Source organism: Lepidothrix coronata, unplaced genomic scaffold, assembly GCF_001604755.1.
Source record: "Lepidothrix coronata isolate B3197 unplaced genomic scaffold, Lepidothrix_coronata-1.0 Scaffold33, whole genome shotgun sequence".
NCBI lineage: Eukaryota > Metazoa > Chordata > Aves > Passeriformes > Pipridae > Lepidothrix > Lepidothrix coronata.
In genome coordinates this window covers 5,537,840-5,552,811 of record NW_016690213.1, presented here as the reverse complement: position 1 = coordinate 5,552,811, position 14,972 = coordinate 5,537,840, and the positions used below count along the sequence as shown (strand labels likewise).

Here is a 14,972-nt window from a genome sequence, read left to right as displayed (position 1 = left end):
GTTGTTTGGTCAACGTGGTGCCTTCCTCCTTGTACTCCCTGCTATCCCCTATCAAGAGGTTCTTTCCAAAGAAGGAAGGTAGACTGAGAGAGTTCTTGTCTGAACAAGTAATTTCAATAACAAAATACCGCTGCTGCTTGCAGTTGGTCATGTGTATCTTATTGAAGACCTGGGACTTTAAATCTGGTACCCTGTGCTTGATGCTGCAGAACTATCTGTACATGAATTGCAGCCATAAGTGCTCATCAGTGTGGGTTTATCTTGGGGCCTTTTTGTTTGGCCTCTAGGTCAGTAATCTTGTAGAAATGTAAGTAGCAGTATTGACTATCAGCATTGTTTTCCTTAAAGCTACCACAAGATATTTTGATACAATTTTGAAATAATTGGAGAAAGAGAGTAATGGTTAGAAACTTTCGGATTATCAGACGTGGTTTGTTGAGGATTAGCATGAGATACCATCTTCAGGGATTCCAGAGAGTTTCAGCAGTGTAATACACAGGGTCACAATCAACAGACTTTTTAATTCACTGTGAAATTTGACTGTTAATATTAATCTCTTGCATTTTAGTACTGTTGCAAAGAAGACACATACAACGATACAGAAGTTGAAGAAAGAAGGAAAATTATCTGGTTGCCTTATGAAAGCATTATTAAATTGCAGAACTTTGGAAGAATTGGACCACGTGGTCAGTACTCTGATCTCTTTCATCCTTAGTTTAAATGTAATCTTGCATAACTAAATAGTGCTTAATGTCAAGTACGTAGCATGACTGAAATATTTCCTTGCTTTTTAATAACTATGTGTTGTTTTCTTTTTTGTTATAAGTCTGCACCTTATAAAACTGGGAGTAAAGGCACCAAAGCCCAGAGGGCCAAGCAGCTGGGATTAGAACCTGCTGCGCTTTCCCTCCTTCAGAACCCTGTGGAACTCAATCTCTTTTCTTACATTAGACCCAATACCAAAGGTAAGTGTTCTTCTTCTATGAGCAGTAATGTCCTAAATATCTGAAAATATTTTAAAAGAGGAATTACTTTAAATTGTTCTGGTATTGCTGGACTACTTTAAATTCAACAGCACTTTAAGCAACATGTGGTAAGAGTTTACATTTAATGCCATGACTCTCCAACCTTACCTGTCTCTCAGTAAATAGTAATAATTATGGTATAAAAGAGTCAGAAGTCTGAAGACCTTACAGTTGACATCTGTATTTACTGGTAAGAGAGAGGGAACTGCCCCACACAACCTGAAACCTCTCCATGGTTCTACTTGAATTGTTTCCTGAAGAGTCTATGGTACAAGAGGCTTATGCTCGTGAAGGAAATGTCATCCAGCAAAGCATATCTTAATAAAAACTGGCCTTGGTGATTGGGAATGAGCAGGAGAGTTTTTGTTATTGAATGACAGTAGGGATTGGAGATGTAATCTCTGAAATTTGACCAGGAACTTTTAACAACGTGATTGTCACAAGTAGACTGCAGAACTGTGTGTCTTTGTGGATGCAGTTATGGGTGAATCTGTAGGGGGCAATCTCTGACAATAAAATGCCAAGATTCCTGCATCCTTCTTTATGATGTTAAAATAGAGATGTACTTCTGTTCTTCCCTGCCCCAACAGATACTTTTGCAATTTCAGCATAAAGATACTGAACCTCCTTAGTAAGGCTGACTCTTACTCTTCCTACTTCAGTTTATTTTGTTTAAATATTGCTTATAAAACTCTGCTAATTTTGCATTGAAAATCAGTTACCAAATATTTTGATTTTTAATTAACTGCGTTTTAGCAGATGTCGTTACTTCATACAGCAGTATATTGCAGCCACTCATTGACTGTTCTGGCAGAGTCTAAAGAGCCAAAAGAAAACCTTCATGGTGGAAGTTCAAATAAATTATTTAGAGTATATTCAGAAGGAAGTGCTATTTGTTGCAGCATAAACATTAGCTTTTGAAAATCAGTACACCTATTTTCAATTCTGTGCTAAAAATAATTCTGCTTAGGTTTATATAATGGTTTGCATTTGAAAGACTTCAGAAATTTGTATACATCTATGAACTGGGTCACTTTCATCAACTTGGGAGCCAGTTTGATAACCTATATACAGCTTGAGATCAGAGTGAATTTGCAGTACAGAAAAGTTTTCATCAAATCTTAATATTTCATTCTTTCAAATTCCCAATGTTTTTCAACTTATACTAAAAATAAACTGAAATAAAACCAGCAGTTCATGTTTCAAAGCCAGACCTTGGAAAGTTAAGGAAGCAGGCTCCCCGGAAAATTTAGTTCTTCCTTTTAGTTGCAGGAATGGTCAAATATTTCTCTCATTACACAAGCATGTGCTGGTGGACACAGTAAAATGCCCATGGAAACTTTATAATTCTGACTGGGTTTGACCTATGCTATCTCGTTCAAATTCTCTACTAGTATTAAAATAATTTTGCCGTGCACACTTGTGGTACTTTAGTGTCTTAATTCATATTCAACATGGTGCATGTCCTAAAACTCCCTTAGCTTTGTGTTCTGACATGACGTTACTTTTACCATAAGAAAAACTAACTTGTAAGGATCCAAATTTTATAACTTCTGATAAGTTCAGGTATTTAATAATGTATTCTTATTCTCACATTTTTTTTTCTTTCTAGCAGTGAAGTTTAGCTTCCTTGTCTTAAAAAAGGGCAAGATGAATTTTTTTATAGTGTGTAACTTTATAGCCCAATCAGAAGCAGGATTCTAGATTCAATATAATGAGTAGCTAGAGCTATGCAATTTTTTAAAATAGTGTTAATAAAGCTCTTTCAAGATATTGGTAGTCCATCAGACAGCAAAATGAAAAATAATGTGTGCCGAAGGAGACAGTTAATGCTGCATTTGTGAGCTCTAGGATTCTTGCTTTTTGCTCTGAAGCATTCGTTGCTGATTGTTGCTTGAAACAGGGTTAGATAATATTGAACTAAAATACAAGATGTCAGTTTTATTTCATTGTCTTCTGGTTCTGATCCAATTCAATCACTGTGCGAAGGAGAATAACGTGCCGCTTCTTCTGGCCTTTTGAATTAAGGGACGGTTCTGCCTGTTGGAAATTACCTGAATAATTCTGTTATCTCTCCAGAGATACGAAAACATTTATAACTTCATGTCTTTGAAGACATTTTATGACTTCAGTGTTTTGTAGGAGGGGTTGACGGTATCCTGACCTCAGAAGGTCGTTGTGCAAACTCCTGCTACAAACCCGTGGAAATATAAAACTATTACACAGAGAAAAGACAGGATTGCCTGTGAAGAATTTAGACAGTTTCCATATCAGTAGTAAAATGTGTAGACTTCTGTTGCAGTTTCTAATTTTATTAAAGTTTCAAAAATTATATTTAAATATCCAATTTTACTATTTTAAATAATGGATTTATATCATGAATGTCAAGATCCATTAGCATCAAAGTCAATAAAATGAGACAAAAGTAGGTTTTTTTTGTCCTTTTGTCTTATGATACTTCATTGGTCACTTTAGGCTCATTAAAAATATAATAATTTCAGATGTTTTGGAAAGGAAGTTTAGTTGATAACAAAATTTCAATGAATTAGGATTCTTTGAAACCTCTGCGAGTCAGTCAGATATCTTTAATCAGTTATCTTTCAGCTTGTATGCAGTTGTGTAATTTTTTGTATTAGTTTTTTCTGTATTTATTAACTGTATATTATATTGACTGTATTCTATAATTATTTTTTTCTAAGGGCTTGCAAATATCCAGGAGGTAGAGACTGGAGTACAGCATATTTTAGCAGACATCTTTGCTAAAGACAAAGACACACTGGATTTTATCAGGAAACTGTAAGTTTCATTCTTACTTTCTAAATTTCCTGGTTACATGGTAAGATTCAGTCTCCTAGCATGCTGGTACAGAACTTTTTTTTTAATGATAGGAAAATTGTGTTACTGTGAGATTTAGGTCCATTCCTGTGTACATTTGTTAGCCCCTCTGCCTATCTGGCTGTCAGTTGAGGAGGGATCTGCTGTAGGCATGTCATGATTCTGTGACTCCCAAAGAACATAAAATTCTCTATGGCTCTGCTCCACATACAGCAGTTTTCCCTTGCAGTTAGTGACCCATAAGGGAATTTTCCATCCTTGCACTTTCTTCAAGCTATAAGTTTTCAGCGATGCATCTGTTTAAGCTGTTGCTCCAATAGCTGACTTGACACCAGTCAGTGTAATTAGCGTGCAGTGATGGTTGATTTTGGCATTGGTAGCCAATAAGGCAAACAAATATGACTGTTTTTAAAGCAGGAGTTACTGATCCTTTAATTGTGTTAGCTGAATTTATGTTTTCTTACATCACCTGACATCAGTGTTGCCATGTCTGGGGAATTGGTATGACAGAGTAATAGCCACTTGTTATTTTCTCTGCTGTGTGCCATCTGGGATGGAGAAGAGAACTATCAAAGAATATGTGCTGCCCTAGGGGCATGCAATATTGTTTTGAGTCAGCAATGTGATAATTTCAGTGAAGGGGTTGTGTGCTGTCATTACCTGACTATCGCTTTCATTCTTTTGACCACTGGAAGTTCCTTAGTGTAATAGTCAGTGCTTTACAGAACAATCCTGTGGATCTGAAGTGTGTTGTATGTATGGTAATGATGTTTGGGATCCCTGTTACTCCTAAAAATAATGAAAACTTTTATGGCTGTTAAGTGCTCAAAGCAAGAAATTAATTCTGAGGCTGGGTAGATTCAAGAGAGATATTGCATTTCTAGAAAATAGAGAACTACTCTAACTTTTTTTTTTTTCAACTTCCCAAAATTTGTTGGTTGAAGTTTAATCCATAACTGACGAAACTGAAGTGCCAGTGGTGGCTTTTGAGTATCCATTCCCTTCAGGAGAAGGGCTGTGATAGCTTTTTCTGAGGTCTGCTTGAATGTCTTCTCTTGGTATGTTCCAGTCAGTATAAGTTATGTCAGTCTCAGCATTAAGATATGTCATCCAGTTCTGCAGGTAATTAGAGTTAACATAATCTGTAATTGAGCAGATTCCAAACTGCATTTTTATTTAATATGTGCAGTAATGACTTGTTAGAAGTTTCATGCTAAAATACCTTATTAATATCTGTTTCTTCTATTCAGATGTCAGCAGAGGTACATTTCCATTCAGTCAACCTTGGCAAAAGTGTCATCCAAAAGTGGAAATGAAAAAGATATTAATAAATTCCAACTCTACCATGAGTTTTCTTGCAATATAAAGAACATTCAGCATCATCAGGTACAACTTCAAATTTGTTTTTTTTCTTAGAATTTTAACTGTAGGAAACGTGGCTTTGTTTTTGAATTTTGTTGCTTCAAACTGATTCTAAAGCTACTTTCTTTTTCTTTACAGTAGGGGTAGAGGCTTTCAAATTCTTGAAATGCAGGACTAAGCTGTTAGTCTCTGTTTTAAGAAACTGAGCAAAGGACTGCTATTCAGTATGCCCATTGTGTAATTAATTTTCATTAAACAAATACTTATAATGATTTACGTATCAGCTAAATCATACCAATATTGATATACTTTTTGTGTGTGTCACGCCCTCCCTCCCTTCCCCTGGTGACAAGTGCATATCAAGAATCATCGGTGGGGGGATAAAAGCTAAGCAATGACATGCCCTGTAGGGGTGAGACTGGGGTAGAAGTGACTTAGTAGTGGAAACTGCTTGGTTGCAGCGTAGGAGTTTGAAGCAAACATGGATAAACTTATTCTTGTTTCCTTTGGATGTTTGCTGCAGCACTGAGTCAGAGTTCTCTGAGCCACTTGACACTAAACCTGACAGGTGAAACTGGTGAGAAGTATCAGGAAAGGGTCCAGAAAACTGAAATTAAAAGTGACCTACAAAAGCAGCTCGGGGAACATCCCATGCACTACCCCAAAAATGGGTTTGTTTTGAAAGTCATCAGTATTCCCTTTGATGAAGCATCTTTGGTTATCATAGACTTGTATAACTACATAAGGAAATAAAGGATGAAGCAAACTTACTAGCTGATGAGAAGCTGATGATGGCTAGGCTACCCCTGTTCCTGAAGTTCAAAGGCTGAAGTGTGATGCACTCTATACAATTGTCAAGACCTTTGAGATAATTCATAACTAATCACCAAGTGAATTGTCTCTTGTTTTGGTCACAATTACCTAGGTTTTTTTTTTAAAAAAAAAGACCAACTCAACAACAAAAGAAACCCAAAAAACCCCCAAAAAAACCAACAAAAAAACCCCAAAAAAACCCAAACCAAAACAAAAAAAAACCCAAAAACAAACAAACAAACAAATCCCCAAACCAAAACAAACCAAAATACCACACAAACAGATCCTCTTGGCTGCTTCTAACTAGAAATGTCCTTTTCCTTCAGAAGGCTGTTATATGCTCTCATTTTTTCTGTGCTTTCCATGTTAAAACAGTGTGATGTTTTGAAGTAATAAAGGATTTTATTGCATGTCTTGAAATTGATTTATTACAAAAACTATTTCACAGCATGGATGGGCTAATTTTTACACCATTTCCCATGCTCCAATATGAAAGGTGTTAGGTGAAGGCTAAATAGCTACTAGTGATTTTAGTAGAGAAGTCTTCTGTACATATTTGAAGAGGTAGCTGTAGTTGTTTTCTTTGTAATGATTATGAACATTTTCTGTACTTATATTGGTAATTATTTGGTGAAAACTTGCTTCTAGAAGGTCTGGGAAGGTTGATAAAGCATCTATTGATTACTGTGGTGACATTCACAAAAGTTTGTAGATTCATCAGAAAATTAAGTGCTGTGGTGTATGGATTTTTTGTGTGCTTTACTGTTGAAGGAATACTTGGGCTGTAAAAGACTACTTAGTTTTACCTGCACTGACAGTGGTGAATACTGAGATATGCAACATGTTTTGGATGAGCAAGTGTTTCCTGGGATGATTTACTTGTCTGAGGCATCCTTTTTTTTTTTACTTAAGAAAAACTGTTGCTTGGTTAGAGCCAAGGCTAGAAACCATATTTCCCAAACTTGGTCAACGTTTTGATTGTGTGGCTGCATTTTTTCTTATCCAGGACACGTCCTTAGTTTGTTTGATATTAACTTGATCTGTTCTGGTTTATTCTTCCTTGTGTCTGTTGCTAACCTTAATGTCTCTTTCATTACCTATTCTAGCTCTCTGGTGAAGTCATAACAGCTGATTTTGCAGCTGGTAGTGTTGTAATAATGGGACACTTTTGCACACATACCCGCTGTCTTTCATCTGTATAGTACTGCTATTGACTGTTCTACCACATTGAATATTTCTATATTTTGAATTGTAGAAGTCTGAGTTGCTTGTGCTTTGCTGAGGTTTCAAGGCTCAAGGTATAGCAGGGCTCTTTTGTCCTAATTGAGGAAAAAATGCATTTTACGATCATTTCTGACCTTAGAATTTGCAGAGTTCTCTGTTTTGTAAATGTACTGTAACTTTTTATGTCTGTTTTTGGTTCTTTGTTAGTTTTTCATTTTCTCTCCTTCTCCCTTTTTTATTTTGATAATGAAATGAGAGAAAAAGTTGGGTTTGGTTTCTTTTATCTGCCATTTCTTCATTAAGCTGAAACCCAGATACTGTACTTTCAAAAGTCTTTCTCATTACCTTCAATTTCTTTATCACCTGACCTTATTCCCCTACTGGTGCAAGTGGCCATTTTTTAATTTCTTTTATTTCATTGGGTTATGACCATCCTTTTTAGTACCTGAAAGTCTTTGTTTTTTCCTTCACCTAAGGCTTTGAAGAAATACTTCCTTTTTTGCATTTAAAAACTGGCAAAAACATATTCTTTTAAGAATAGAGTAAAAGATGGCTTCAAGGGAAGAAATTCTCTGGTTTGGTTCAAGATTATTAAAAGAAGTTTATACCTAAAAAAGATATAGAAAAGCCTGAAACTAAACTATTTTATAAATTTTACTAATCCCCCAGGACTACAGGTTAAATAGCTGTGTTTGAAGAACACTTATAGAATTCACTGTTTTTAAGACCTTCTCTACTGCTTTCGTGGCTGCATACAGACAAGTGTTCTAAACTCATTTAGCTGGAGGCAAAAGTCAGCTTTAAATCACCTCTTTGCAGAGTTGCAAATACAGGATTCTGTAAAATACTGCACTGAAACTTGTCATCACTGGAGTATGGCAGTGCTAAGTAATCTTAAAGATCTGAGTACAACCCTAACTCTGCTCTAGCTTCCCTGTGTGTAAAGGGGGTGGACAGTAGCCTAGCATGTTACCTGTAAGAGGATAAGCTGTGCCCTTATGACCAAAGCATGTGTAGCTATGAGGGTGCCTTGCAGAGTGTGTTGCAGTGAGTTAAGCTGCTGTGCAGTAAAGCTGCAGCTCCGTTTTGCAGTTCCGCAGCTGTCGCTGCACACCCCGGACATCTGTGTTGTTTTCTGTGCCATTGTCGTTCTGTGTGCTGAGGCACGCTGCAGAATTATCAGGACTGGTGTGAGGTCGGCTTGTTTGACTGAAAATGGTAAAACACTGAATCTGAAATGAGAAAAAGAACTTTGTTGTTTTAAAAGCCTGACTCCAGATTTGACGTGGTTGGACACCTGTGGGTGTTTCCAGCTGGAACATTTTGCTGTCGAGAGGTTGAGCCACAGTTTCTTCCTTTGGCAGCAAGGAGAACCTGACTTGACTCTCCTAGGATGTAGTTGAGTAGCTCTACCAACACTGTCATAACTAAGGGAAAAGAATTTTTCAAGAGTTTATTTGAATTTTTGACTAATTGTAAACAGTTCAGTGTTTTTGTACGCCTTGGGGTTGTTTTCCTGTATTTGGAAATGACTGAAATGGTGGGAGGAGAATTCATGAATAAAGTGTATCATTTGAGGCAAGTGCTCTATTTTCCATCTCATACTTAAAAAGGAATTGGGAATTAGAAGTCCTTGGCAAAGTATACAAAACTTACTGTGTGAGTCTAAGTAAATCTGCAACGTAGAAGAGAGCTGGGCAAAATGAAGGATGTCATATTTTTATGATAAACAGAATAAGGTTTGACAAACTTTATGTCTAGATCAAATTGTTGTTCTTGCTTTCTCTGAAAAATGTATGTTGTTTTTAACAATCCTGGCCCTGGATCTGTTCCAATCTTAGATAAAAACAGTCTTTTTCCAGAAGTCAAGACTGTTTTGTGTCTAGAATAGCCAGATTTTAACGTTACTTAAAAAAACAAGCAAAACAAAAAGATCTTTATTGTAATAGACGAAAAAATTGAGTAATTCCTTTCTTAATTGAGCATTTATTGGATGATAATTCTTCTCTGAATGCGTCACTTAAAACAGGATAGGCAGTTTGTTTAAGAATAAAAATGTAAATAATATTAGTGACTGCATTAACAGCTGGTTTAAGTTCAGGTGACTGACACATTCTGCAGATGGAGGGCCAGGAAACAAAAGGTGATGCAAATATTGACCTTGCTAACAGCATGCTGAATGATGACATTATAATTCTATCAGATCCATTCTCTGTTGTGAGCATCATTTTGATTTCATTTTAACTTGACATTTAACTTTCTCTTTTTTAAAAGTGAAATCATAATAAATGTGAAAGCATTTGATTTGTTAAAATATGTCTTTCTAATTTCTACATGAAAACATTTGCTTTGGCAGTAAAGGTACCAGATGCTATAATATTTCACATGCAATCTTTATTATTAGCTTTGTTGTTCAATGATATGTCAGGCCTGGTATGTCACAGGAGCAGTAAGGCTCAGGAATATAAATTGGTACTATGTCCTGGAGTCATTTTAAACCATTGTATTTAACATATGTGACATGTCTGAGTTAGCTAGTGATTGAATTAAAGTTCATGATTGACACAGAATGCTCTGTTGTGACAGTGCTCAGGGCCTGCTACATACAGCAACATGTGTAGTCATACAGGAATGTCAACTTCAAGCAGGTTTCTTTTGTTTGTTTGGGTTTTTTTCTACTTTAAAATACTTCGGAAGGAAAAAGGGAATCTAAAGATGTGGCTTTTATTTGTAGCTGCTTGTGACTATTATTTTGTTTCTAAACTCAGTGAGTTTTCTTAATACTAAAGTGAACATTCAGTGTCACCATAGTGAGATTAGACTAGTAGTTACCCACCAGTATCCTCCAGGATCCACAACTTGTATTGTGATCCTGGTTTTAAATGTAGAGTCACAGTCTTCCATTTAAAATTGAACTCTGTATGCAGGTAGCACAAGTGCAACCTAATTTAGCTTTAGATCATGACTAGGCAGTTATGTACATGAGGTTCTGTCAGAAATATGTGCATATGTTTTAATGCTGGAGTGTTAACATGAAGAGTGTATCTACAGTCTTTTCTGCTATTTGTGAACTAGTAATGAATAACTCTAAATTCATCCTCATTCAAATTAAGCTGAGTGCCTTTGTGTCAAAAGTTCTGATCCATAATTAATTTTAAATTTGGATTGATCTTGGAAAGAAAAATGAAACCTGAAGCATAGGACTAACTTTTTCCCTCTCCAATCTCTAGTTCTGATTGGCGTCACTTTTCAATTAATTTGAGTTTTGTGTCATTAAATAAGATTATTCCACCAGCTAAATTCATGCTCTTTTATATTATAAGTGTGTTTAAGATAAACTGAATCTTGAGATTGCAGACTCCAAAAAAAAATGTATGATTTGTTATACCATGGCATGATTTAATCTGTGTTTAAATTGTGTATGTTATCTGTACATGCTAGTACTTTGTGAACTGATTTACTCTACCACCATGCTGATTTGCTACAGAATGTCAAGCAAGCGCGTACACAAATGTTGATAAGTTTATCTTTTGGATATTTTGTGTGTCATCTGTCTCTGCCATTTATGTTTACACTCAGATTCTGGCCATTAACCGAGGGGAAAATCTGAAGATCCTGACAGTGAAGGTCAACATTCCTGACGGGGTGAAGAATGAATTCTGTTGGTGGTGTGTCAATGAAAGGTCTGCATGGATACATATTCTTACACAAATCTCTTTTTTTTCTTCCATAGACTGCTGCATACTGAAGTGTACCTCATATGTCTTGTTACATTAAGAGAACAAATTAAACGAATATTTATTAGATTAAATGAAATCAGCTAGTGGATAATTCTTATTTTGTATTTACAACTGGTGTAGCATTATGCTGAAAAGATCATGCCTTGGGCTATATTTGTGAGTTCTGGCACCATTCTTAAAGCAATGGAGTTTTTTTAAAAATATGCTAAAGCTGATGAAATGTGAATATATTTTCAAATTGTAATATGCATCACATCCAGTAGTCTTTACTGAAAGGACTTTGTAGAATCTAATAGAATATACTTCTAACTTCAAAAAATAACTTCATATGCCTGATTACAATGATTAAATAGGACTATCTTGGATTTTAGATCAGTGAACTACATAACTTCAAGTTTCATAAATGTAAGGAATTGCACGTTTAAAAAAATTTAATGGATTTAATAGACAAACCTAAACATGACTGCCTTCAATGCATAATCCTCACACATTGTTGAACCATCTCTTACATTTTGATCTCTGGTTGAGTCAGAAAACTGGGCTCTAAAAACTGGATTCTTCTATTGTTTACTGATTTGCTCTTACAAGTTGCTTTTTTTTAGTAAGCCAGTAGTGAGTTGTTTATTGTTGCATAATTTTTAGTTTTTTTGCAAAAGTTCATTTTAAGTATACGTTGTTTTGTGTAATATCTCCATCAGCCTTTTTCTTGGAAACTGTACCTTGATGTCCTCTGTTGGAGACTGTTGTGATCCAAACTGTGCATCTTTCTTGCGTGTATAAAAGACAGGTTTCTCTTTCTCAGTAGCTTAAGATATTGGGCACTGTTCTGAAGATGTTTCAGAAACTCCTACCTTTGCATCCTAAAATTGAATAACCAAAAGGAGGGAAAAAATAGGGAAAAACGCACCTTTTAATGTATAAAATGAATACTACTTCAGCTTGTATTTCTTTTTCACAACAAGTCCAAGAAATGGATTTGGAAAAAAATGTTCCTTTCAACTGTAGAAATTTAATAGGGATGTTCACTCTGAAAAGGAAGAATAGGGCTCTGAAAGAGTTAAAATATTTGTTTGGCTGGAAAATGTAATATGATCTAAGATTAATAGTAAGTAACTTTTTTTTTTTCTCAGTAAAATATCAGGATTCATAAGCACACCTTTTCCATTCTAGTTTTAGTGCCTATAACAGAATTTCTGTCCTCCCTTCAAGATGTGTATTCTGTAGGCAGGACATGTCTGTCAGTCTTGCTTTTACTTGCATCTATGACTGAGAATTTGGAAGCACTGTGAACCACAGATAACGGAACAGCTTGTCACTGCTACACAAATAAAAGTGGGATGTAAATTGGGATATTTTTGGTTGATTACACTTCTGTGAGTCATCCTGAGATAAAAAGAATATTGACCTTGGGAATGAAACTACTTGTTAATACTTGGCATTCATGAGGCTGTATATGCTTATGGCTTTTTATTATTTAAGGACAACTTCTCCACCATTAGGAAACTTGTGAAGAAATGATTTTAGTAAATCTTGGTGCATTAACGTCTAGGACAGATTCTGATCTTCCTTGTTAGATTGACAACTGTGTTATCAAACTGACAAATAGTAAATGTGTATTCTGCCCCGCAAGCTTTGGAATTACTGTCTAAGGGTGGAATTTGCATTATTTTCTTTGCATTGATTTACTAGTGAGAGCAGAAGGTTAATAACTTCCAATTGAGTCAATGGTTTCAAAACTTTGCAAAGATATTAACTAATTTCCTGAAGGTTACACACCTTGAGTTGCAGACATAAGTTGCAGAACCAGAAATGCCACCTTGCTACAGAGTTTGGCCAGTATTCTAGCCACAAAACAGTATCGCCTACTGCCTATTGAATTAGTAGCAAATATTCAGACTTTTTGTGTTCTTCTGAGACAAATTTTTTAGCATTAAACGTCCCTGCAATAGAAAGTGAGTTTGGAAGACTAGGGTTCGTTATTACATTGAGTTCCATGTAGATGCTGTCTAAAAATATTGTAATTTTTTTGCAAGTTCAGAATATTTATTAACCTGTATAAAGATCTCTGTTTCCTTGAAATTTGGGTTTGTGCAGAAAACTGAGTAATATCCTTCTGCCTGGTCCTATGGGTTGTATTTTTCCCCAGAAAATGGCATCTCTGTGGTTTGAGAGTGAAATTAGCTCCATTAACTCTAGAACTCTACCGGTCCCAAAGACTCCATTGTGAAATGGAATACAGAAAAATGATCAATGAGAAACAGCCAGAGAGGGGGCTGCTTAGCTGGCTTGGAGTGTAAAGTCAACATGGAGTTGTTCCTTGGGAAGGGTTGAAAGTCTGTTCCAAAATGGGATCGCAACCTTGAAAATGAAGTTTGATGCTTGATAATATTTTTTCAGTTTCCAGTCAAAATTCTCAGATTCTGTGTGAAGTCCATGGTACGGGCCTTTAAGGCTTGCTTTGTCTGTGGTTACTACCTTGGTACGTGTTTTCTGTAATGTCTTGGAGGAACACAAAGCTGTGCTGTTTCTCTTTCGGGTCTAAAATCCTGGTTGTGGTCTTCCTGGAACAGCTGTTAATTAATACTAGTGGTTCTTGATGTGGGCTCTGTTAATTCTGTTGCTGTACGGTTTCACCTTCTGTGGTGTATCAGTAGTCTAAGCCATTTATGCTTATGGTGGTCCCTGTTGTGAGCACTTGCACATGGAGAGATGATGAGCAGAGTAGGATATTATTCATATGTAGCTTTTCTAAATAGGGCATCTAAAGTCATATCTTGATTAAATAATCAAGAAAAATCCATTCTTAGAGGGAGACTTAACTACGCTGCTATGATCTTTACAAATATACACACATGATTTTGCTTTGTTTTTGAAGCAAAGTGAATTTTTCTCTTCTCTCATGAGGTACTGCAATAATTGAAATGGAGTATTTGCTGTGATTGAACTTACTGCTTGGATATTTTTGCATTTGTAGCAATTTCTAACAGAATGTTGCCTAAATAATTTTTACTTATATGTAGGCAGGTAATAAAAATATCTGCTGTGATAACTTATTTACAGAGGAAAGGTTTGTTAACTGGCTTTAATGGATGGAAGAGCAGGGGAAACAGCTGCCAGGTTTCCAAATTCATTCTTATTTGTGCTGAGGATACTTTCTTGGGGGATTGTAGTCATACTAGCCACCTGTAATAACTTCATGTTTATAGAATGTGATGGCAATAAGAGGGTTTAAAGCCTTTGCCAGTTTTATATAGGTATGGAAAGAGTCTCCAGTTACAAATAAGTATAATAGAACTATTTGCAAAAACTGTTAGCTAAGTGATGAGGTCATGTGGCTAAGCACTCACAACCCTGAACGTTGTAAAACTAAATAGTGAGCTTAATTCTGCTCCCATGTCTGTCTGCACTAATGCAGCATTGACTCGATCGCACATTCCTCGTCTGTTATATGCACGGACACTTAGAAAAGCTGTTTCAGGAAATTGCAGATCCCCTTAAACAACTGAAAAGCTGTCTGGATAGGAGCAATTTTGGATTCTGTGTATTTCTGAGTGACTGCAAGTAAACAAAAGCAACAGTAAAATTCATTCTGCTTTTGCCTGGACCTGCACCTGGCTACATTATGAAATGACCATAATTCTATCATGTTGCATTTAAAAGACAAGCCAACCAACCAGCCAAAAAATTTAAACTTACCCAGACATATTACAAAATAAGTATGTATCTCACTTAACAGTTTGGGACTCAGGCATATTAAATAATACCATAAAGGAAGAAAACTTTGACTGTTATCAATATTTTTAAAAGTAATAAAGGTGGACTTTAATAGAAAATGTTAACTAGTTAGTTCTGTTTGCGTATAATATATCTGGTTGCTTCTCCTCAGTCTTGATCTCTTATCGTTGGGTGGGCAAACTCAGTGAGTCAGTTCTGCTTGTTGAAGGACTCGCATCCCCCCAGCCCCCTCCTTCAT

The 14,972-nt window shown here is 35.9% G+C and overlaps 1 protein-coding gene across 5 annotated transcripts in view; it reads left to right on the top strand.

Annotated features, from left to right (window-relative positions):
• Positions 1 to 14,972, top strand: part of SRBD1 (S1 RNA binding domain 1) — a 123,819-nt gene that overhangs the window by 11,450 nt on the left and 97,397 nt on the right. For all 5 annotated transcript variants that reach the window (XM_017811773.1, XM_017811775.1, XM_017811772.1 and 2 more), the window contains 5 exons: positions 569 to 686; positions 827 to 965; positions 3,725 to 3,821; positions 5,111 to 5,246; positions 10,839 to 10,942. In XM_017811773.1, coding sequence (XP_017667262.1) covers positions 569 to 686; positions 827 to 965; positions 3,725 to 3,821; positions 5,111 to 5,246; positions 10,839 to 10,942 — 594 coding nt within the window. The remainder of the gene's footprint in view (positions 1 to 568; positions 687 to 826; positions 966 to 3,724; positions 3,822 to 5,110; positions 5,247 to 10,838; positions 10,943 to 14,972) is intronic.